A 25,029-nucleotide genomic window follows, 5' to 3' on the forward strand; every position below is an offset into this window, starting at 1 on the left:
GCTCAGGACTTGTGCTGCCAGGCTCTTGAGCACAGGCTCGAGTTGCCGTGCATGGACTTAGTCTCCTCATGGCATGCTGAATCCTTCAAGATCAGAGATCAAACCTGTGTCTCCTGCATTGGCAGGCAGATTCTTTACCCCTAAGCCACCAGAGAAGCCCTAGTGCAGCCACTTTCTTATACAAAGGCGGAACAAGTATTGGAGAGGTAAAGTTTGCTCAAAATCACACAGCTAGGAAAAGTAGAACTCAGAGCTAGAATACAGATATCGGACTTCTTAGTCCAGTGATGTGTTTGCCATGGCATACTGTATATCTGTTTAATTTTTCTTAGCGTGTTTTCTCTTAGAGCAAAATGGTCCACTTATAAGGACTGAATTGCCTAACTAGTTGAAACATATTGAAGGGTACAAATGTCATTTCCTTAAATGAACCACTAGATGGTAGTGTGGACTCTTGTCATGATGGCCTCTTCAGCTGATCCAAGGTGAATTCAGATTTGTATATTTGCACACTTGTAATAGGACTGAGCGACTGAACTGAACTGAACTGAATGCTTTATCTATTGATATTTCCCTGTCAATTCACAGAGCTTTATTCCTATCCTGAAGGAACTATTTCACATGATTTTGCAAGCAGGATACATTTTTTTATTTGATACATCTTTTTCAATCTGTGTGGAAGAGAGATTTAGGAAAATAAATACTTATTGCTTCTGATATCCCCCAGAGAACCTCATTTTATATTCAGTATGTCTTTCTTTCCTATATTCTTTTTATATGACTTTAAAGAATCATTTTCTGTTATTTAATTATTTAATATTTAAAACTAAATTTATCTCAGAAAGGGGAGTCTATGTGGGCCCTTTTTGTGAATATAAACCCCAAATCTGAAACAGTTTTACATTATTTTCTCCTAGAAAATAACTACTCTATAAGATTTTTTTTTCTCCAGATGTAGGAGCCAAATAATCTATGCATGTTCTTGGAGCTTCTGAGGGAGATGAGCATGAAGACAAATGATGTTTGTTGGAGTTTCAGGGTTAAACAGACTGAACAATTGAGCCCTTCTTCAACCACACCTTCCTCATAGCTTAAGCTTGCAGAAAAAGAGAAAAAAACAGATGGTTATTCTTGAAACTTTCTTTCTATCCCCCTCTCCCTTCTGCTTCTCAAGTTTTCCTTAAAAAAAATTAGTTCAAAAATGTAGGAAACAGAGGAAAGGATAATTGTGATGGCTTATTTTATATGTCAGATTGGTTGGGCCATGGTGCCCAGGTATTTGGTCAAACATTATTCTTGATGTTTTTATTAGGGTATATTTTGGATGAGACTAACATTTAAATTGTTAGACTTTGAGTAAAGTAGATTGTCCTCCGTAATGGGTGGGTGAGTCTTATCCAATCAGTTGAAAGTTTCAGTAGACTGGTCACCTTTCCTCCATCCTCCGCAAAGTAAAAAGGAATTCTGCCAGGAAGCTGCCTTTGACGCAAACTGCAGCTCTTCCCTGAATCTTCAGCATGCTGGCCTACCCATCATATTGTAGACTTACCAAGCCCCCACAATCATGTGAGACAATTCCTTAAAATCTCTCTTTTTCTCGGTATGTGTTGTACACACGTTCACAGGTACGCACTCATCCATTTGGTTTGTTTCTCTGGAGAACTCTGACTTATACAAGAAGTAAAAGGATAAGTAAGAAAGATAGGGGACTTCAGAGTGGTTAACCCAGCTTACAAATCAAAGATTCCATTAAAGCAAACAGAAATACAATTAGAACACTGCTCTTTTCTCACAATTTCTTCTGTTCTTTTCTCACAATTTCCTATTTTCTGAAGCCTTGACAAATGCAGGGACTTTTCTGTTTTCTGCACCATTATATCCTCAGTGCTTACCACAACTTTTGCCACATTCAAGGCTCTTGGTAAGTATTTGTTGGTTGAATGAATGAATGAGTTAATGGTTAAGATTCTTAATTGTACAACAGGTAGGACTGAGTGCTCAAAGTCACAGGAGATGAAAATGTATGACAGGTTTAGAGAATAGTGGATCGTGCAGTGTTGAAGGTATTTGGGGATAAGGTAGCTAGAAGTGAATCTGGAAGGGTATTCTGCTGAGAATTTTGAGTTTATCCTTGTGAGAAGCAAGGAACTATCAGGACATTTTAAGGATTATGTCCATGTTTGAACCTCAGGATGATTACCAGAATTTTCTGAAGTTTTAGCAAAGCTCTAAGGCTTTTATTTTTAATTTTTACTTTGGGTTAGATTGTCTTAAATCCAAATGTACCCCCTTGCTTCTGCCTTATTTAAGTCTCTCTAGTTAAATTTTTGGCCACTGACAAATTGATTAAAAAAACCCAAAAAACATGGGTCTTGGATTAATGTTGAATCCTGGAGTTATCACTTAAAGGCTTTATGATCTTGAGCAACTGCTTTACTGCTGAGCAGTACGATTTCTTCGGCTTTAGATATAGGCATAATTCAGTGTTGAAATGTTGAAAGAATTTGCTTTTAGATTAGGAACAAGAAGAGTGTCTGTCATCTGCTTTCTTTTAATATGGTACTGAAGGTTCTAGCCAGTGTGATATAGCAAGAAAAAAGAATAAAATGTATAAAGATTGGAAAATCAATAGGTAAATTACTAGAATTAATAAGAAAGTTTAGCAAGCCTATTAGGCACAATATAAATATGCCAAAAAACATTGCATTTCTATACAATAGCAAAAAAAAGTATGCTTTAATAAAATTTACAATAACATTAAGAAATGTTAAGTTCTGGAGCAAACCTAACAAGATGTGTCCAAATAAGTTTTGGCATAAATTATAAAACATTATCAAAAGACATTAGAAAATACCTAAATGTAGAAATAAATCACATTCATGGATTAGAAGATGTGTTATTGTAGCTATTTCACTTGTTCCAAGTGATCAGCAGATTCAGTGCAATTTCAATCAAAGGCCTCAACTGTTTATTCATTTATAATTAAAAAAGACTTTATTTTACTTTTTATTTTGGCTAAATGGGTCTTCGTTTTGGGACACAATCTTTCTGTAGTTGCAGTGCCCAGGCTTCTCCTATTGCGGAGCACAGGCTCTAGAGTCCACAGACTCAGTAGTTGCAGCATGTGGGCTTAGTTGCCCTGTGGCATGTGGGCTCTTAGTTCCCAACCCGGGATGGAACCTGTGTCTCCTGCATTCAAAGGCAGATTCTTAACTGCTGAACCATCAGGGAAGTCCCCCAATTGTATATTTAAACCTGATGAATCAATTCTAAAATTCATGTGGAAATGCAAAGAACTATAAGAATACATGTCATTTTGAAGAAGTATTAGATTGGGGGACCTGCTTCACCAAAATGCTATTAGATATCAAGACAGACAAATAGAGTAATGGGACAGAGTAGAGGCATAAGAAACTGGTCCATGTATATATGAAAACTTACAGTGTATATGAAAACTTACAGCAAATAAGTGAAGGAAAGAATGAATGTTTAAAGAAATGATACTGGGAAAATCGATTATCCATGTGGCAACAATAGGCTGTAGATGCATTCAAATTTCAACATGAAAAGCAAAATTATGAAATTGTTAGAAACAGTATAGAAAAATGTCTTAATGATGTGGATGACATGGAGTAGGGAAAGATTTCTTTAAAAAATACAGAAAGCATAAATCATAAAAGGTGCATAAACTCAGCTATGTTAAAATTAAGAATTTCCATTTACCAAAGATAGCACAAAGAGAAACTACTAATGTAGGGCACAAATTGGAAGAAGACGTTGGCAACTGATAAAACACAAAAAGTCAGTATCCAGGATATATATATAAGTTCTACATTTAAGTTAGAAAAAAGTTCACAGAGAAATGGGGAAAAGCTCAAAAAGCATTTCATAGAAACAGAAAGCTGCATAGCAAATTAACCTGTTAAAGAATGTTCTACCTCAGTAGTTTAGGACATACAAATTAAAATCATAACATAGTACCATGTCACCTTACCCATGAGGCTTGCAAAAATAAAAAGCTAACGCTAAGTAGTTTTGATGAGAATGTGAAATAAGAGGAATACTTAGACTGTGGATGGGGATGTAAATTGGTATAACCACTTTGAAACTAAAGAAAAGTAATATAATACCCCATGATTCATCAGTCCCACCCTTAAAGAGAAATTTTTGCACGTTTGCCCTGGAAGACATGTAAAGAAAGTATAGAAATATTAACAGCAGTGCAGCTTGTAACAGTGAAAAACAGAAAACATTTCAGATGTCTTTTGAAAATGATAAGCCTCATTATTCATGAACTAGGAGGAGGGATGGTCTGACTATCCCACATGTTATGTAGATCATGAGCAGTGTCTGCTATACCGTCCAACAGGAAGATTCAAAATAGCTCAAATTACTTCTTAAACTCAGGAAGTGTTAACATAGTCCACTATGTTCTTTCTTTTTTCCTCTCATTTAAAAAATAATTCATAGGGATAAAGAGTATGGTGTCAACAATTGGCTATATGAGAGGAATAATTTGCCAAATTGAACATTGGTATTCTGGAAAGTCTAGAGGGAGAATATACAAGAAAATACTTTAAAAGACAATTTCAAGACCAACATTGAAATCAATTTTGGCAGTCTCTAATTTGCATACTTACTTTGTATTAATTTTGAGACTGACTTACACACAGTAAAATGAGACCATATGAAGGGTGTGGTAAGTTGTTTTGCAAAAGCGGAATGCCCTTTCCTCATAATCTACTTGAGTAGTTAATGAATATGACAGCTGTTGTAACAACGGTTCATTCCCCATCCATCAAATCATAATGGTTTTATAATGAAGGCAATGAGTTTTATTCCAGTACCAGACCAGAGTGACTATTTTCTCTCTGTAGCTCTGTTAGTAGCATATTTAACAGTGCCTCGAGAAAGCCAAAATTAACCAGTATCATTGGAATATTTGATTCTTACCCATCTTTCCTCATCTATCACTCAGATAGGAACTGTTTTTTGTGTGTTTTTTTCCCAAATGAAAGAAAGAAAGAGGAGAGAGAAGGAAAAGGGTTGGGGGAGGAAATCTAGTGGAGAAAAAGGAGACTTGGGACTGGGGAGGGAAGTAATATTTCATATTCTAGGAAAAGAAAATGCTGCTGCTGACATTTTGGGTGGTCATGTTACGTAAAATGACCTCCAAGAAAACGATGAAAAATCGAAGAGGTCAGATAAACTTGATTTCTAGTCCTAGCTTTATTAGTCACTAAGCTATGATGCCAAATATCACTGAGAAAATGCCTTAATCTAAGCCTTGGTTTTTTCATTTGTAAACTAGGCAGAGTAATAGAACCACTTTGCAGAATATGATAATACATGTAAAGCATGTAACCTAACACATGGTGGGTGCATAATCAACCTTAATTTGAAGGCCCTTGGGTTCATGAGCTCAGTGATCCATTTCATTTGTTAAAGTTTGCTTTATAAGTGTTTTTATAACAAGTCTTTAAAAAGAGTCTCCATACTGCCAAGTTTATGCTAGGATTTAAGCTGCAATTTCGTGGTGACTAAATCTAGAAGATACAGTGATGAAATTGTTCTCTTACTGAAAATAGAATTAGGTAATAATAAAACAACTATGGTGCAGATTATCTCTGTGAATAGTGCCTCTGAGGTCCAGAATTGAAACTTGTTTGGTATCTACATGTGGATATGTCAAGCATCTCAAACTATTGAAAATGAAGCACTTGCTCATCCATCCATGAATCTGTTTCTCTTCAGGTTTTACCATCTCACTGCCTTTGTGCATCTCTGCTCAGGTCAGAAAACTGAATCATTTCCAAATCACTTCATCCTTCAGTTCTCAATCCAGTTCATCTCCAAGTCCTGTTTAAAACTCTTTCAAATATATCTTCAATCTGTGTACTAATTCCATCGTCTACTGCCATCACCCTAAACCAAACATCATTTTAAAAACTTGGATTATGGTAATAGCTCTCCAGATAATCTCTCCACTTCTTTTATTCCTTCCTCCCAATCCACTGAATCTTGTCATCTTGCTCCAAAGTTTGATGGATTCCCTTTGCACATAGGGTAAAAACAAAAATCTTAACATGACTTATAAAGCCCTGAGTGATATGTTCCATGCCTAACTTTTTAGCCTTTTTCCATCAATATTCACTCCCTTACCCTGTTAACGTGGGAACTCAATTTTCCCAGTGTGAGTATTTTGCATCAGTAATATGGTACACTTGAGAAGACTTTACCAAGATCTAAAGAATTAATTTGTTGTTGTTCCGTCATTCAGTCCTGTCCAACTCTTTGTGACACCATGGGCTGCAGCACACCAGGCTTCCCTGTCCTTCACTATCTCCCGGAGTTAGCTCAGACTCATATCCATTGAGTTGATGATGCCATCCAATCATCTCATCCTCTGTCACCCACTTCTCTTTTTGCCCTCAATCTTTGCTAGCATCAGGGTCTTCTCTACTGAGTTGGCTCTTTGAATCAGGTGGCCAAAGTATTGGAGCTTCAGCATCAGTCCTTCCAATGATTACTCATGGTTGATTTCCTCTAGGATTGACTGGTTTGATCTCCTTGCAGTCCAAGGACTCTCAAGAGTGTTCTCCAGCACCACAGTTCAAAAGCATCAGTTCTTCAGTGCTCAGCCTTCTTCATGGTCCAACTCTCACTTTCGTACATGTCTACTGGAAAAACTGTAGGTTTGACTATATGGATCTTTGTTGCCAAAGTGATTAATAGATGTTTGAGAAGAGAATTACATAGGACAAAGTTTGGCATATTCTCTGAAAGATGTGTTCTGACAAAAGTTTGCTATAATCCTGGAATGAAGACACAAATAAGAACAGAATAAAGTTAACTTGTCCTAGTTATAGATCACTGTGTGTCCTAGCAAGAAGATTAAAAGAAAAAAAAACACATGTCCTCATGGTATTACACTCCTTTATGGAAGATAAATCATGCATACATACAGTGCTAGGCAGAATACAATCAACTTTGTCACCAGAGTCAGAGTCATCCATAAGTCTTGAAAGTATAATAAGATGATGGAGACAACTGGATTTTGAAGGAAGCATGGGAAAGACATTGATAGCAAAGAATCCAGAAGATATATCAGGTGTGAAAAAATAGACTTGTAGGAATTAGTGTTTCAGGTAGAGGAGCAATAAGGAGACTGCAGGAGAGAGGCATCATGGTATAAATAGAGAAGAATCAAATAGAAGTTTCCTTTTTTAAAATTGAAGTGTAATTGATTTATAAAATTGTGTTAGTTTCAGGTGTACAGAAAATGATCTAGTATTTTTGCAGATTATATTCCATTATAGGCTATTATAAGATAATTGGTATAATTCCCTGTACTATCAATATACAGTGTATTCTGTTGCTTACCTAAATGATATGTAGTAGTTTGTATCTGTTACTCCCATATCTTTAATTTATTCCTCCCCACTTCCCTCTGCCCTTTGGAAACTACACATCTGTTTTCTGTATCTGTGAATCTGTTTCTGTTTTGCATATACATTCATTTGTTTATTCATATTAGTTTTTTAGATTCCTTGAATAAATGAGATCATAGTATTTGTCTTTCACTGACTTATTCCACTAAGCATATATTCTCTGGTCTATCTATGTTCCTGCAAATGGCAATATTTCATTCTTTTTTATGGCTGAGTAATATTCTATTGTATATAATTATATAATCCATTATCTATCTACATCTATCACATATTCTTAATCTAATCATCTGCCAATGGGCACTTGCGTTACTTCCATGTCTTGACCATTGTAAACAGTGCTGCTATGAACATTAGGGTACACCTGATGCGAAGAGCTGACTCATTTGAAAAGACCCTGATGCTTGGAAAGATTGAGGGCAGGAGGAGAAGGGGACAACAGAGGATGAGATGGTTGGATGACATCACTGACTCAGTGGACATGGGTTTGGGTGGACTCCAGGAGCTGGTGATGGACAGGGAGGCCAGGCGTGCTACAGTTCATGGGGTCACAAACAGTCGGACATGACTGAGCGACTGAACTGAACTGATATTTTTTAATCAGTTTCTAATTTTTTCCATATATATATATATATACCCAGGGGAGGAGTTCCTGGATTATAGTTCTATTTTTAGTTTTTAAGGAGTGTCTATACTGTTTTTTCATAGTGATTGCACCAATTTACATTCCCTCCAACAGTGTCCAAGGGTTCTCTTTTTTCCACATCCTTGCCAACCTTTGTTATTTGTAGCCCTTCTCCTTTTAAAGGTCTTTTTAAAAAAATTAATTTATGTATTCACTTATTTTTGGCAGCACTGGGTCTTCATTGCTTTGTGCAGACTTTCTCTAGTTGCCTGGAGCAGAGGCCACTCTTACTTGCAGTGCACAGGTCTCTCATTGCAGTGGCTTCTCTTGTTGCAGAGCAGGGGCATGGACTTCAGTAGTTGCAGCATATGGGCTCAATAGTGGCGGCGTGCATGCTCTAGGGCATGCAGACTCAGTAGTTATGGCTTGCAGGTCCTAGAGTGTGGGCTCAATAGTTATGATGTATGGGCTTAGTTGCTCCACAGAATGTGGAATCTTCCCAGACCAGAGATTGAACCTGTATCCCCTGCATAGGTAGGCCTGTGCATCACAACTACTGGTCCACTGCACCACCAGGGAAGGTCCTATTCATTGAGTTTCTGATGACAGCCTTTTTGACAGGTGTGAAGTGATACCTCATTGCATTTTTGATTTACATTTCTCTGATGATTAGTGATATTGAGCATTTTTTCATGTGCCTGTTGGCCATTTGTATGTCTTCTTTGGAAAAATGTCTATTCAAGTCTTCTATTTTTAATTAGGCTGTTTGTTTTTTTGATACTGAGTTGTATGAGCTGTTTATATATTTTGGATATAACCTCTTATTGGTCATGTTGCAAATATCTTCTCCGATTCAGTAGGTTGTCTTTCTGTTTTGTTGATGGCTTCCTTTGCTGCGCAAAAGCTTTTAAGTTTAATTGTGTCCCATTTGTTTATTTTTGCTTTTGTTTCTTTTGCCTTATGAGACTGATCCAAGAAAATACTGCAGTGATTTTTGTCAAAAGAGTTTTTCTGCCTCTGTTCTCTTCTAGGAGTTTTATGGTTTCAGATCTTACGTTTAGGTCTTTAAACCATTTTGAGTTTCTTTTTGTATCCGTTGTGAGGGGCTGTTCTGATCTTATTGTTTTACTTGTGGCTTTCTGGTTTTCCCAGAACCACTTGTTAAATAAACTTTCTTTTCTTCATTGTATTTTCTTGCCTCCTTTGTCATAGATTGACCATAGGTGCATGGATTTATTTCTGGATTCCCTATTCTGTTCCATTGATCTATGTGTCTGGTTTTATGCCCATATCCTGGTATTTTGGTTACTATGGCTTTGAAATATAGTCTGAAGTCCTGTGACTCTCTGTCTCTGCGTCTGCTGTGCCAGCAAAGCAGCAGAGATTTTGAACAGAGGATATCCAGATCTGTCTGTGTGGCCTTTTTGATCTGTCATTCCTTCCTAGTACCATGAATCTGGTGCCATATAAAAATAGATCCTGCCATCTATCCCCTCGATCCTGGATCATCTGCCTCAGTCATCACACACTCTGTGACTAACCTTTCTCCTGAAGTCCCTGAGATTTGTTTCCTTGTCTACAACCTTTCATCAACAGCATGATGTATGGTGTTATTTCCTTGGATCTGACTTCTGGTTGCCCTCCTCCATAACAGCTCATCATAAACCCTAAGGTGGTCATATAAATTTTGGCCATTCTCAATCTAGCCTGTCCTCAGGACACTATACCTTTTCATAAGACTTATAGTCACAGAGTTTCAGATTACCAAAACTCTGAGTAGGATAGAATCATGTGAGTGACATGATGAAATCAGTGGTTTAAAAGAATTATGAGTCTGTCTTCATAACAGTGCAGGGCTTGCCCGCTGATGTCATTTGTAATTATGTTCTGTATCCATGGCCATTATTGTTAAAATCCTTTGGAGGGTGACTTTTCTATCTTCCTCCTGCTCTTCTGTACTTTTCAGGGGCTGGAAGTGGGCTTTTCTCACATTGATGCTCACTTTATGCTTACTGATAGATTGAATTTTATTATAGAATATAATTTGAGTGTGAGGAGTGGTGGCTGGTATTAGGGTTAACATTATAAATATGATCCTAGAAGGATCCTTTTGGGAAAAAAAGATTTCAGAGTCTGCTTCTGAGATGATAGACTCAGAGTTGTCAACTGACACCCAGAGACTGGACTTTTCCCTGGTTAGTCCACCCTCAGTCTGCTGCAGTCAAGAATGGCCTTGGCTGAGTCCTAGAAATCAATGTACTACTCCAAAAGCCACCCATCAGGAGTTGTTACGGCTACTGTACCTCAAGAGAAACACAGAACAGCTGCAGAAATGACAGCTGTGAGAAATAAAGTGATTGGGGATTTCCTCTTCCTTCTGCTCTCCCCTTTTCTCTTGCTGTCTCACTTTCTTCCTTCTCAAGTGCACTTTCTTCCTTCTCAAGTACTTTTGTGACTCACATCTCCCTAAAGCATAAACAATGCTCCTTAGATATCAGTGATAGCATTGGAATTTTTAAAAATTAAATTGATCTTTTAAAGGGCACAGTTTTTAAGTAAACTGCTTTGTAATATACAAAAACTAATACATAATATTTGTAATATATACAAATAAAATGATTTACTTAGCCTATCTTTTATGATGAGTGATAGAAAATTTAAAAGTTATGAAATTTGTGTAACTTATGTTTTGCATGTGGAACATACATAATAAATGCCTATTTGAAAAGTTTAAGAGGTGACAAATTTGTTTCCAGTTGGGGACCACCATTAGTAGGATGACAAATTTGGGCAGAAAGTCAACTTCTTTGAAAACTCACATTAAGAAAAAGAGAACAAGATGAAAGTCTCAACAGTCAGTTTAAGGAAAAGAGATTGGATCAGCAAACTGAGTATACTTCCCAGCCTCAAAGAGTCATACATAAGCTTTAGATTGGTTTTCCAGTGATGATGCTGAAAGTGTGAGAGGCGGTACTACACAGTTGTTCAGAACTCACAGGCTGGCTTCAAATTCCAGTTTAACCCCTTACTATGAGTATGATCTTAGACAAATCATGCAACTCTGTGCCTCATTTTTTTGTTTTTGTTTCTTAAATTTAAAATAGGGGAATGTTTTAGTTATCTATTGCTGTCTAAAAGCCATTCAAATGTAATGGCTTATGCAGCAATCATTTCTTTTTTCCCAAAAATCTGCTAAAAAATTTGTGGAATTGGTGAGGAATCCTGTAATCTATATAGAGGTGACTTGAAGGCTAGGGTTGACTTGATTTTTGGAGGTGGCATTATCTGAGGGCTCATTTACTCATGTGTGGCATTGATGCTGGCTGCTGACTAGGACTTCAGCTAGGGTGGTAGGCTAAAACACCCATACCTGTCTTCTCCATATGGCTGCTTAACTTCCTCACAGTATAGTAGCTGGGCTCCAAGTGCAAGCATGCCAAGAGAGCAAGGCAGACTTGCCTGATGTTTTAACAATCTAGCCTTGGAAATCACATAGCATTCTGCTATGTTCTCTTTGTTCAGGCAGTCATGGAGGTCTGCCCAGGCTCAAGGGGAGAGGAGAAAGATCCTACCTCTTCATGAGAGAAATGTCGATGATACTTTATAAGAAGAGCATGCAGTTTGAGAAATATTGTGATAGCCATTTTTAGAAGATAGAATTGGCTCTCATCTGCCTTAGAAGGTTTGTATTGTCTGTATGAAAAGACCTATGAAACATCACTTGGAGGGAGTTTGGGGCATAGTTTGATTGTCAACTTTATATTGAAAGTCCAATGTCTATTCAGAATTTATTTTCAAAATGCTTATCTTTAAGGGTCTTATTTAATATCTCTTAGGTAGTGGCTCAAAGGATCTCATCCATGGATAAAGCAGTGTACCTCTGGATATCAGCATCCTTAAAGGGATAGTTTTTGCCCTTGTAAATGTTGTGAGATATAGGTCCTTCTTATGCCATATGGATCTTTAGTCTGTAGGGTCAAACTATAGCAGAAAAAAATACGCTTCTGTAAAAATTTTCATTGGATACGGATTGGCTTCATTGATGTTTGGAATCATGTATTAAGATGTATCTTGGCATTCCTTAGAAAAATAGCAGGTTTGGCCAAAGTGAGCCAACACCTGTTAAAGTTTAGTATGAAAAAACAAAGGTGACTAAAGCTAAATGTTAAATGTGTATTAGTTTCAAACTTTAAGCCAAAAAGATAAATTACTGAGCATCAGTGAAGTGGTTCCGAACTGGTGATGGAGTTGTGTTAAATCATCAGTATCATGTAACTTAATTCTTTCTAGGAACAAAGGCACTTACATGACAGATGGTTACTGTTGCAATGAGTTTAATCTACTGTAGTCTGTTTTAAATAAGATACAATTGACATAACATTATATTCGTTCTAAGTATGCTATATAATGATTTGATATTTGTTTATATTGTAAAATATAACAAATATATAAAATATTCTTCTAGTACAAGAAATTGGTATATCTTTCCATCTGTTTGTGTCTTCTTTATTTCATCAGCATCTTATAGTTTTTGGAGCACAGTTCTTGTGCCTTCTTCAGTTCAGTACAATTCAGTTGCTCAGTCATGTCCAACTCTTTGCGACCCAGTGGACTGCAGCACGCCAGGCTGCAACTCCCGGAACCTACTCAAACTCATGTCCATTGAGTCAGTGATGCCATCCAACCATCTCATCCTGTCATCCCCTTCGCCTCCCGCCTTCAATCTTTCCCAGCATCGGGGTCTTTTCAAATGAGTCAACTCTTCACATCAGGTGGCCAAAATATTTGAATTTAGCTTCAGCATCAGTCCTTCCAATGAACATTCAGGACTAATTTCCTTTAGGATGGACTAGTTGGATGTCCTTGCAGTCCAAGGGACTCTCAAGAGTCTTCTCCAACACCACAGTTCAAAAGCATCAATTCTTCAGTGCTCAGCTTTCTTTATAGTCCAACTCTCACATCCATACATGACTACTGGAAAAACCATAGCCTTGACTAGACGGATCTTTGTTGGCAAAGAAATGTCTCTGCTTTTATAATAAGCTGTCTAGGTTGGTCATAACTCTTCTTCCAAGGAGAAAAAGTAAGTGTCTTTCAATTTTATGGCTGCAATCACCATCTGTAGTGATTTTGGAGCCCCCCAAAATAAAGTCTGTCACTGTTTCCACTGTATCCCCATCTATTTGCCATGAAGTGATGGGACCGGATGCCATGATCTTAGTTTTTTGAATGTTAGTTTTAAGCCAACTTTTCACTCTCCTCTTTGACTTTCACCAAGAGGCTTGTTAGTTCTTCTTCACTTTCTGCCGTAAGGGTGGTGTCATCTGCATATCTGAGGTTATTGATATTTCTCACAGCAATCTTGATTCTAGCTTGTGTTTCATCCAGCCCAGTGTTTCTCATGATGTACTCTGCATATAAGTTAAATAAGCAGGGTGACAATATACAGCCTTGATGGACTCCTTTCCCGATTTGGAACCAGTATGTTGTTCTATGTCCAGTTCTAACTGTTGCTTCCTGACCTGAATACAGGTTTCTCAAGAGGCAGGTTAGGTGGTCTGGTATTCCCATCTCTTTAAGAATTTTTCATGGTTTCTGGTGACCCACACAGTCAAAGGCTTTGGCATAGTCAATAAAGCAGAAATAGATGCTTTTCTGGAACTCTCTTGCATTTTCGATGATCCAGTGGATGTTGGCAATTGATGTCTGGCTTTTCTAAAACCAGCTTGAACATCTGGAAGTTCACGGTTCACATACTGTTGAAGTCTGACTTGGAGAATTTTGAGCATTACTTTACTATTGTGTGAGATGAGAGCAATTGTGTGGTAGTCTGAGCATTCTTTGGTATTGTCTTTATCCACTATCAAAACACAGGCATCTAAGTGACAAAAACCACCATACATTTGAATATTTTAATCAAATAACACTGACTATAGTGATGGCAGAAAGTGTTTTTTAAAGGAAAATTAAACATGTAAAATAAGAAAACCAGGTTGGAAGTCTTAGGTTAAAATTATAGTGCAAGTACGTGTTGGCTGTTTGATCTTGAGTTTAAGTCACTGAATACCTACTTTGTGCTGGCCACCATGATGGGCACTGGGAGCGCATAGATGAAAAAGACACAATCTCTTCTCTGGAAAATTTTACTTAATTTTGAATCACCAAAAATATGAGACAAATAACTTCCTCCACTTACTAACATTGATGGATTAAAGTATGTGTACTTTCATTTAAGAATTTCACAATATTCCATATATATGCGTTAGTATACTGTATTGGTGTTTATCTTTCTGGCTTCCTTCACTCCGTATAATCATTTTATGATAAAATCACTATGGTCTCACATACTTTTGAAAAACACAGTTTATTCAAAAATATGAACAATGTAATGGATATATTTGGCTACTTAATAATAGTCATTTTAAGTATATTATACAGATACACATCATCAACATTTAGTGTTTTTCAGAGGGAATGATTTAGATTCTGTTTTTATTGTTGTTTCTATAGTTAAATTATTGACAAACTAATGAAACAAAGATATATTATTCTATAAGATTTTGCCCTCATATAGTAATTCTCAGTCTCTTTCACGTTACACCAGCAGTTATAGTCAATATATCTCAACAACTTAAAAAGCCTACACTTTCAGAAAAAGTCTTATTTTGTAAGTATTTTGTTATTATGTTTATCATTTATTGTCAGTGTTACACCTATGAAAAATTATAGTAGAAATTGCTAAGGTTTTAAAATAAGCAAAACTTATTTAGTAGTTGAGAAATGTTGTTATATGATTGACTATAAGCTTTAGTACCTTAGTAACAATAAAACACAAAGATGTTTAATGAAAAATATTGCCACCAATAGGTTTATGTAAAATTCTACAGCATAAGGTAGAAAAAGCAGAATAAACATATTGGCATGAGAGATCAGGTGATACAGAAGTGAGGTCAGGGAATACAAAAGGACACCGTTGGTCAAAAGAAATGAGGAAGGAACAAGTCACATGAATATTCCATAGTAAGCGGGGTCATTGGGAAATCAGATGATAAAAGGACTTGTGCATGTGAGAAGAAAGGATTAGAAAAAATTTTGTTTAAGGTGATGAATATATCAAAAGTCATAGGTTCCTGAAAGTCAGGGTCAGAAGAACATATGAGGGATAGCCAGTTATTGAAATTGTAATATTAATCCTATGTCCCATATAAGCTCTAGTAGGTTAGAGGACTTCTGGCCCCTCCATAGTACTTGCAGTCCATGGTATTTGGATGCCTGAACATATGTTGTGGCTCAATGCATCAAAAAGTAATTCCAGTTTGTTAGATATTCCTAATAATTTCAGTTTTATGTCTGAAATAAAATTTATTTTACTTTCTAATGTAAGAATGCCTTGCTTAAAGTTAACACAATCTATAAAAATCGAAATTTTAAAAATGAGAGATGAAATTATTCACTTTTAAATACTAGGTTTAATTTTCTTAATTTTAAAATTATTCTTGCCTTTCCACATATTCATATTACCTGCTTAGCCATTTAGGCATCTGAAGTTTTGAGTATTTATAAATAATCTTGATGTTTTATTCTGGTTGTGAAATGGTCAATCTGTGTAGCTTCCAGTTGTCTTTTTATTAGTGCCTCTAAGTGTTTGAGGCTATTATTTAGAACCATGGAAAATGATGTCCCTATGCAGTTCTTTAAAATTGATCTTTGCCTAAAGCAAGACTAGGGATAAGGCCCTTTGCTTCTCCCCAGAGGTCTCACTCTAAATACTAAGTTCTTTCTGGATTGCAAGTAGGAAAAAAGTAAAGGTCGGGTGTATACTTCAGAATGTTGGCAAGTCTCTTTACCAGTATGCTATTAAATATTCCAATATTTGTATTGAATATGCAGTAGAATATACAGAGAGATATACAGAGGGAAATGAAAAACACAACTGAAAGTTTACAAAAATTTTTTGTACATAATAAGGAAAACATTCCACACCATACTAAACATTCCATTTGCCTTCGTGTTATCTGTCTCTTTATATCTCATATTTTCTCCAGTGGTAGCTATTTGGGCTACTCACCCCAAGATCTGCAGCTTTCCATCACATTAAGTTTGAGAGCTTAAATGTGATATTCTGTGTATTTGAATCCTCGGGGTGTTCCCCTCTTTTAATTAGAGCTAGGTGGTTATCCTTTACTCCTAGAAACACTCCAGGATTGCTCTTACATTCAAATGAAACACACTGGGAGGACTTCTCATGAAGGACAAAGAAGGCTTGTTCTGGTAACTGGTTTTCACATTTTTGTAGCTGAGGAAAACAAGAGAGAAAGTAACCAATATGTGAGTGGTAAGTTCAGAGTCAACTTTACATCCCTGTGTTGGAAACTAAAAGAGAATAATTATTCATAACTTGATATTTCTAGCAAGCCTGCTTACTGGATAGGGGATAGAGAGTGGGGAGGAAGTGAGCAGAGGGCCCAAGTAGGGGAATTTGATTTGATTCACTGATAGTATATTTTGAGAGACATAATGGCTTAGAATGAGTGGGTCTTGATGCAGTAGTTCTGGATTCATACTTCTTTTTTTGCCATGTGGTATCTCTGAGAACTAGACACTTTGCTTTACATTTCAAGTCTCAAGTTTTTATTGCAGCCAGTTTTCTAGTTCAACCCCTAACTTACCCATAGATATGTGAGTGATATAAATGAGTATTATTTTAAGTTATTAAGTGGTTCGTTACACAGTGTACCTGACCAATACAATGACTTCATAAGAGAGTTACTGTGAGAATTAAATAAGACAGTATTTAACCTTTAGCACACAACTTGGTATATATATTAAAGCTCATTAGGTAGGAGTCAGCTTATATTGTTGGGTAGTTATATATATGCCAAACACTGTTATATAAACTTAGAAATGTTTTGTTAAGGGAGATGCATCCAGAGTTTACATTAGTACCTTGCATGGCTATACTGCTGTTGTTGTTCAGTCACCAAGTCATGTCCAACTTTCTGTGATTTCATGAACTGCAGCACGCCAGGCTTCCCTGTCCTTCACTATCTCCCTGAGTTTGCTCAGACTCATGTCCATTGAGTCAGTGATACCATCCATTTTATTCTCTGTTGTCCCCTTCTTCTCTTGCCCTCAATCTTTTCCAGCATCAGAGTCTTTCCCAGGGTATTGGCTCTTCAAATCAGATGACCAAAGTATTAGAACTTAAGCTTCAGCATCAATTCTTCCAATGAATATTCAGAGTTGATATCCTTTAGGATTGACTGATTTGATCTCCTTGCTGTCCAAGGAACTCTCAAGAGTCTTCTCCAGCATCACGGTTTGAAAGTATCAATTCTTTGGTGCTCAGCCTTCTTTATGGTCCAACTCTCCCATCTGTACATGACTAATGGAAAGGCCTTAGCTTTGGCTATATGGACCCTTGTAGGCAAAGTGATGGCTCTGTTTTTTTAACAGACTATCTGGGTTTGTCATAGCTTTTCTTCCAAGGCACAAATGTCTTTTAATTTCATGGCTGCAGTCACCATCTACAGTGATTTTGGAGCCCAAGAAGATAAGTCTGTCACTGTTTTCATTTTATCCCCATCTATTTGCCATGAAGTCATGGGACCAATACCATGATCTTAGTTTTTTTGAATGTTGAGTTTTAAGCCAGCTTTTTCACTCTTCTCTTTAACCTTCCTCAAGAGGCTCTTTAGTTCCTCTTTGCTTTCTGCCATTAGGGTGGTGTTATCTGCATGTCTGAGGTTATTGATATTTCTCCTGGCAATCTTGATTCCATCTTGTGCTTCATCCAGCCCAGCATTTCACATGATGTACTCTGCATATAAGTTAAATAAGCAGGGTGACAACATACAGCCTTGATGTACTCCTTTCCTCAGTTTGAACCAGTCCGTTGTTCCATGGCTGGTTCTAACTGTTGCTTCTTGACCTGCATACAGGTTTCTCAGGAGGCAGGTAAGGTGATCTGGTATTCCCATCTCTTTAAGAATACTCCACAGTTTGTTGTGATCCACAGAGTCAAAGGCTTTAGCCTAGTCAATGAAGGCAAAAGATGATATTTTCCTGGCATCCCCTTGCTTTTTCTGTGATCTAACAGATCTTGGCCATTTGATCTCTGATTCCTCTGCCTTTTCTAAATTCAGCTTGTACATCTTCAAGTTCTCAGTTCACATATTATTGAAGCCTAGCTTGAAGGATTTTGAGCATTACCTTGCTAGCATGTGAAACAAGCACAATTGTGCAATAGCTTGAACATTCTTTGGCAGGGCCCTTCTTTGGGATTGGAATGAAAACTGACCTTTTTCAGTCCTGTGGCCACTGCTGAGTTTTCCGAATTTGCTGGCATATTGAGTGCAGCACTTTAATGGCATCATCTTTTAGGATTTTAAATAGCTCTGCTGGAATCCCATCACCTCCACTGGCTTTGTTTGTAGTGATGCTTCCTAAGGCCTGCTTGACTTCATACTCCAGGATGTCTGGCTCTAGGTGAGTGATCATGCCATTGTGGTTATCTAGGTCATTAAGACCTTTTTTTGTACAATTCTTCTATGTATTCTTGCCGCCTCTTCTTAGTATCTTCTGCTTCTGTTAGGCCCATACCTTTTCTGTCCTTTATTGTGTCCATCTTTGCATGAAATGTTCCCTTGGTATCTCTAATTTTCTTGAAGAGATTTCTAGTCTTTTCCATTCTATTGCTTTCCTCTGTTTCTTTTGATTGTTCACTTATCATGACCAATATAACAGTTCTATTTACTAACTGAGGAAGACAGTGCAGTGAATCCTATGATTAGAATGTAGGTTGTTATGCTATCTCTATATCTTGGCATATGGAAATGTTTATGAACCCACCCCTTTAGCAGTTTCAGACTATAAAATTACTTTTCTGTTGCCCAAGATAATGATATTTTACAAGGAAATACTGCCTGGAAGAAAATAATAGTTCCTACAACCAAATAGAAAGGATTTTATATCATTCTATTCAGCAGTGCTTCTCAAACTTTAATGAGTCTATGTACCTATGAGTACGTATGTACCCAGGAGTACCTATGAGTCTCCTGGAGATTTGTTAAAATGCTCATTTTGATTCAGTTGTGAGGGAGTCTGAAAGTCTACATTTCTAAAAAGCTCCCAGGTAATGCTGCACTGCTGGCAGAGACCAGACTTTCAGTAGGAATTTTACTCCCAATTTTACTCCCTTCCCTATTTCAGAAACAAGGTATTAATTGTAACTGATTTTGTTTTATTTACAATATTACAAACAAAACTTCTTCAAAGTACCCCAAACCCCCAATTCTGCACAGATGAGTAGAGTCAATCATGACAATTAGGTGTATGTTTCTGTTACCTCCACAGAGTGCTCCTTACTGTTTGCATGCAGCAAGAAGTCTTTGTCTTTTGTGGGGCTCAGGTTTACCATTAACTTCCGATGATTACCACCACCATCTTGCAATTAAAAAACAAAAATTATAAAGTTAAGAATTGTAACTCATTTTAATTTAAATGAATTTAACACCCAGGAAAAGAGTCCAAGATGTAAAATGACTACTTCATTCACCAACACATCTATTAGAAATATTTGTACCCAGATAAAACTAAAGAGTCATTGGACAGTAAGGTGTAATTCTAAGTCCCCTTAGGAGAGAGGTTAGTTTTCTTATACGCTTTATAATAGTAGAATTGAGACTCTAATGGGTATTGCTCTCAGTGTCAGTTTCCCTGTCTGCATAGAAAGCCACTGATAGTTGTCTCCCAATATATAACTCCTCTTTTGTGTAATAATAGAATGTTTCCAAGTCTGCCTTATGTAGCAATATGTCTTAGTTCTGACCAACATAAGGTGAATGTAAGTGTCAGGTACAACTTCCAGGTTGTGTTCTTAAAGGAAATGAAACTCATAGTTTGTCTTCCTTTGTCCTTCTGATAAGATATTTCATGGTGGCAAGGAATCTTGAATCATGTGGATGCTACAGAGCCACAAAGATGAAAGGAGCTCAGTCCCTGGGCAACCTGTTGAACTGCCATTATGCCCTAGCTAAAACAGAAATAAAATTTTGTGTAACTTAAGACACTGTTATTCTGAATCTCTGTTAAATGCAGCCAATTTGTCCTAATTATTAAACTGCAAAATGGATGAGATGGAATAAGTCCTTTTAAAATCTAAAATCCAATATTTTTACCATGAATTGGGTAAGAGAGAACCTTCTGAGACACCTTCCATTCCCATGGAACCTGTTTGGATTTGTCTTTACCTTAAATTTAAGAATTCAAGCCAAGCCCAGAGCTACCCAGCCTCCCAAATTACCTGTTTCACTTGAGGGGAATTGGGAATCATAGTAACGGAGTAACACCTTGTCTGAAAGAGAATGCATAAAATCCCTTTAGTGAGATACAATTTTATCAAATGATTTCAGTTTCAACATATATATAAAACATCAGAAAATATCCTTTTATTATGTATCAATGAAAGCAAAACTTTTGTGGCTTTGAGAACGGTCTTAAAAATGTATAAATATGCTCTGAGGATTTCTCCAACAATGTTGGTATTAAAATATTTAAAATGTTGTTCAGAGCATTGGTATACTCTTTTGCTAGAATTCCACTCTAGTGGTATTGAGAAAACTGGAAAGACCTAGTAGATATTAATAATTTAATGACAGTAAATATGTGTGGTACTTCCTTCCGTATTTCACAGCAGATACGACTTCTCAATATCATCATTCTTCCTTGATGAACCCTGAATAAGCTTCTGAATCCTCCCCAATACAGTGATATTCAAGCATCTATTGCCAGTGTTTTGGAGTTAGCACATAGCATGAAATTTATTAGCCATATCTGAGTTAATCTATTGTTTACAGTTTGTTAAATTTATTAATTTTTACTTTACTAGTCATCATTATATCATTACAGACAAAAGGAAATAGTCTACCTTTCTCTTGGTCTCCTATCAAGTCATCAACATAGATCTCATAGCTTCCATCCTCAAAAACAAAAGTAATGAACTGATCGTTGTATGTACTCAGGGAAGCAGAATGTTCTGTAACAAGTAAAAATCTTGTCATTAAGAATTAAAAAACTTGTTTCCATGAAAAATTTTTTTGAAATTAAGAAACCTTCTAAATGTGTTGTGTTTTTTTTGGTTTGTCTTTGCAATTTGAGCTGTACTTTGTCTATCACCGTTGCATAGATGAAAGTCTCAGGCACAACTTAACATAGCTCAAAGGTTGAACTACATTATGGGATGATAAGATGCTAACCTCCTGCATGAAGGAGATCAAAGATGCTAGCCTACTGTGTGAAGGCCATGGGAGGCCATATTAGTGTGCTTAGGGGAGGGTTTGATGGGGAGAAAGAAACTGGAAAAGTGATAAACATTGCCTGAAGAAAACTCTGCTTCTTAATTTCACATGATTTAGGAAACTGTGGGCAACAGGGGACTGTATTTTGATAGACATGGATAAGTGAATACCCATCTGTAAAGATGGAGTTACTTGGAGACTTTCAGCAGTCCTGGAGGATGCAAGTGTGAGCCTCATTTTGTCTTCTGGCTAAAAAACTGCAACACTTAAATCTGTACTCTTAATTTTTTTAATATATCAGCACACACAGAAAATGATATTTCTGCAGCATGTTGGGGTAAACTGGATCAGATTTAGAGACTACATATATAGGCCTTAGAGGAAAAAAATCATTATATTTTATTTATAGTGTAGAATTATGCTAAAGAAAATAATATATAAAACATTAGTAACTTTAAATATTGAATTTACTTGCATGTGTGTGATATAATTCAAAACAATCAACAATTATTTAAAATTTTTGAGTTGAAATTGTATTTGAAAATATAATAGCTCTTCCTTTTCTTTCATTGTCAAAATGTTGAAATTTGGAGAGTTAATGTGTTTTTTTTTTCCCCAAAAGGATAATATATTTTTTTCAGGAATTATGTAGCAGAAATTCCAATCCATAGCAAGCATTTCAAAATAATAATATAGCTCTGACTATAGAATGCACAAGTACTGTTAGAGCAGATACCCTGCACAACTTTGGATATCACTTAAAAAGGACAGAAGTTTCTGATATACATGAAATTGTAGAGTTGGGGCTGCTGCTTGGACCAGCACTTGCAAGGGTCCCATGTCCTACCTCCCTTCTCACCCTCACACACTCCTGTGACCAATCTTACCTTTGATAGTTGGATGGCCAGTTGGTGTAGTGTATTTCTGGACCCCCGTTTTACCCAAGGTGATGTCCTGGTTCACAGACCGTTGAAAGTGTTTCAGCTGCTCATAGGTAGCTAATGCCAGATGCTCTTCACGCTTCTCAGCTGCAGGACAGGGGTGGGGATAGGAGTGGACTGTCAGTCTGCACTCAGTGCCGACCCCTACCCATCACCCCTTTGAGGACTTCCAGGCGAGGCTGCTTGCTCACAGTCATGACTGACGCCAGGGCTTTGGTCATGCTATGGTCTGAAGGAATCAATACTTTCTACATACTTATATTCCAATAGGGCACACTCACTGGAGTCCAGGAAGAAGAAAACTAGTCACTCATGGTCTCAACACCCCAAAGGCAACCACTATTAACATTTTAGTTTACTTTCATTAAATGAAAGAAAAAACATTTAAAAATATTATAAAATATATTAAAAAAATATTATAAAATATATTTATAATTTTGTATCCTCTGTTTTTACTTAACATGATATAACCATTTCTTCCACACGAAAAACTTTATATGACCTTCTGAAAATGACTAAAAAATAGTTCCTCATCCTTACTCTTTTCCAGAAGGAATTTGGATGAGGAAAGAAATTATGTATCTTGATGTGATAAGTGAAGGTAAATCAATGCCCATCATTATGTTGAAAAATTATCAGGAAATGCATAGTTTCTCCTTACCTGTTGATGAATGCCTTCTGGTGGTTTCTTTCCTAAAGTAACAGACCTTTTTTTCTATTTTAAGGCCAGAGCGTAGCTGCATATAGTACATCTGACAGACTTCTTCGGCCTTCTGTTGGGATTCTAAGTAATTGAAAAAATTGTGATACCATTTCACTCCATCCTTCTTTATCCTTTTACAAACCCTGAGTGTAGCAGATCAAGAAAGCAACCACAGTCCACAGTATCTTATCACAAACCTTGGGGCCAGTTGTTGTTCAAAATTCAGAGTTTTTTAGATTTTAAGATTGTCATGTAGAGCACATATTGTCTATAACTAGCACATCCAGCAGGGGCTAGGGAAACACACCCAGGAGGGACTAGGTGAGCACCCCATAATAAAAAATTAATAACTTTATAGTGAAGCACAGGAAAATTTACATCTAGTGAAATAAGTAAAGACTTCATGTTGGTTTAGGTCAGGATTTAACTGTTAAATGAGTTCGGGTCATATTTTGCTGTCAAATGAGTTAATGAAAAGCTTTAGGTCTTTAGAAAAAATTTTGGTTTAAAAATTGGCATAAGAGAGTGTGGCTCTACATCCAACATATATCAATCTTTGCCTGGCTGGCAGGGAGCTCTTTGGTTATTTGAAATCTATAATCCTTTCTACTTATCTAGAATCTACTTTTAATAATTTTAGAGAGATGACTATAGTCTGTAAAGGTTATTAAGAATAGCTGACCCAGGTCAGGGAGCTTTTTGACTATGTTTTCTTCTAGGAGTTTCATGGTTTCAGGTCTTACATTTAAGTCTTTAATTCATTGTGAGTTAATTTTTGTGAGTGGTGTAGATAGGGGTTGTTTCATTCTTTTACAAGTTATAATCCAGTTTTCCCAGCACAATTTATTGAAGAGACTGTTTTTTATTCCATTGAGTGTTCTTGGCTTCCTTGTCAAATATTAGTGTGTCTACAGTGGGCCAAGCACTGTGCGTAATTTTCATTTAAACCTTCACAAATAATATTACAAGGTAGGTATTATTCATTTCATTTTACAAATGATGATTTGAAGTTCTTAGCAGTCATGACATTTGCCAAAGATCTGATGAGAAGTTGTGATTCAAATGTGTCTAATATCAAAGCTATATTTCCATCTACTCCATCTAAGAAAATGCTATATTGCAATTTTAGAGACTAACAAAACACAAACTGAAATTAAATCAGTTGAAGTAAAAAAAATCAGTTATTCATAATTCTTATTTATCCAAATAAAAATTAAAATTTCAAATAAAATTAAATTTGCCACTTGAAAATCATGAAAAAAAGCCTTTAAAAGTCAAATAGAAAAGAAAGTTATAATACTTAGGTGATAAGGTCTCGATTTTCAACATTATAGTAAATGAATTATCAAGAAATTTATACAATATAGCCAAATTCAATAATTCACAGTAATTCAGAAAATGAAAATAATTACTTGTGATTTTGAGAGACATTCTATGATCTTTTCTAAAATTCCCTAGAAGATTTGCCTTCCTAATATGATTATCAAAGTTAAGTGGATAAGCTTTTGTTAGTTACTGGTTTGACTTTTCTATATCTTGCCTCCAATTCAGATGAGCATCTACCATTAGGTGTCTTCAACTGTTTGAACAGGGTAAGGCTAGTTAATCATACTCATTTGCCCTGGAAATTCCTAATATTCCTTTATAACTTTAGATATGTCAACTGTGGTATCTTACATGTATTTGATGCAAAGATAATTTACAAAGCTGTGCCAGAGTCAACCCTGAACTTGGCCTCCTGACAATAATTTAATACAATATGTTATTAATTGTATTTTTGTGCTGATCTTAGCCTATTAATAATAACCAATGTTGTATTTGGACTGGCCCTTAATGTTCTTATTATGATTGCAAAATGCCCTTCAGCAATAACCATCAGGAAATTGAAGAAATAAAGGTTAATTAATTATTTGTTGTTGTTGTTTAGTCACTCAGTTGTGTCCGACTCTTTGCAATCCCATGGACTGCAGCACACCAGGCTTCCCTGTCTTTCACCATCTCCCAGAGTTTGCTC

The 25,029-nt window shown here is 36.4% G+C and overlaps 1 protein-coding gene across 2 annotated transcripts in view; it reads right to left on the reverse strand.

Moving 5' to 3' along the window:
* Positions 1 to 14,202: 14,202 nt before the first annotated feature.
* IL33 (interleukin 33) overlaps positions 14,203 to 25,029 on the reverse strand; it is a 59,125-nt gene continuing 48,298 nt past the window's right edge. For both annotated transcript variants that reach the window (XM_043891193.1, XM_043891194.1), the window contains exons 3-8: positions 22,974 to 23,096; positions 22,259 to 22,399; positions 21,002 to 21,109; positions 20,378 to 20,428; positions 19,421 to 19,518; positions 14,203 to 16,369 (exon numbers count right to left, since the gene is read on the reverse strand). In XM_043891193.1, coding sequence (XP_043747128.1) covers positions 16,163 to 16,369; positions 19,421 to 19,518; positions 20,378 to 20,428; positions 21,002 to 21,109; positions 22,259 to 22,399; positions 22,974 to 23,096 — 728 coding nt within the window. In that variant the 3' untranslated portion in view covers positions 14,203 to 16,162. The remainder of the gene's footprint in view (positions 16,370 to 19,420; positions 19,519 to 20,377; positions 20,429 to 21,001; positions 21,110 to 22,258; positions 22,400 to 22,973; positions 23,097 to 25,029) is intronic.

Source organism: Cervus elaphus, chromosome 29 (genome assembly GCF_910594005.1).
Source record: "Cervus elaphus chromosome 29, mCerEla1.1, whole genome shotgun sequence".
Classification (NCBI taxonomy): domain Eukaryota; kingdom Metazoa; phylum Chordata; class Mammalia; order Artiodactyla; family Cervidae; genus Cervus; species Cervus elaphus.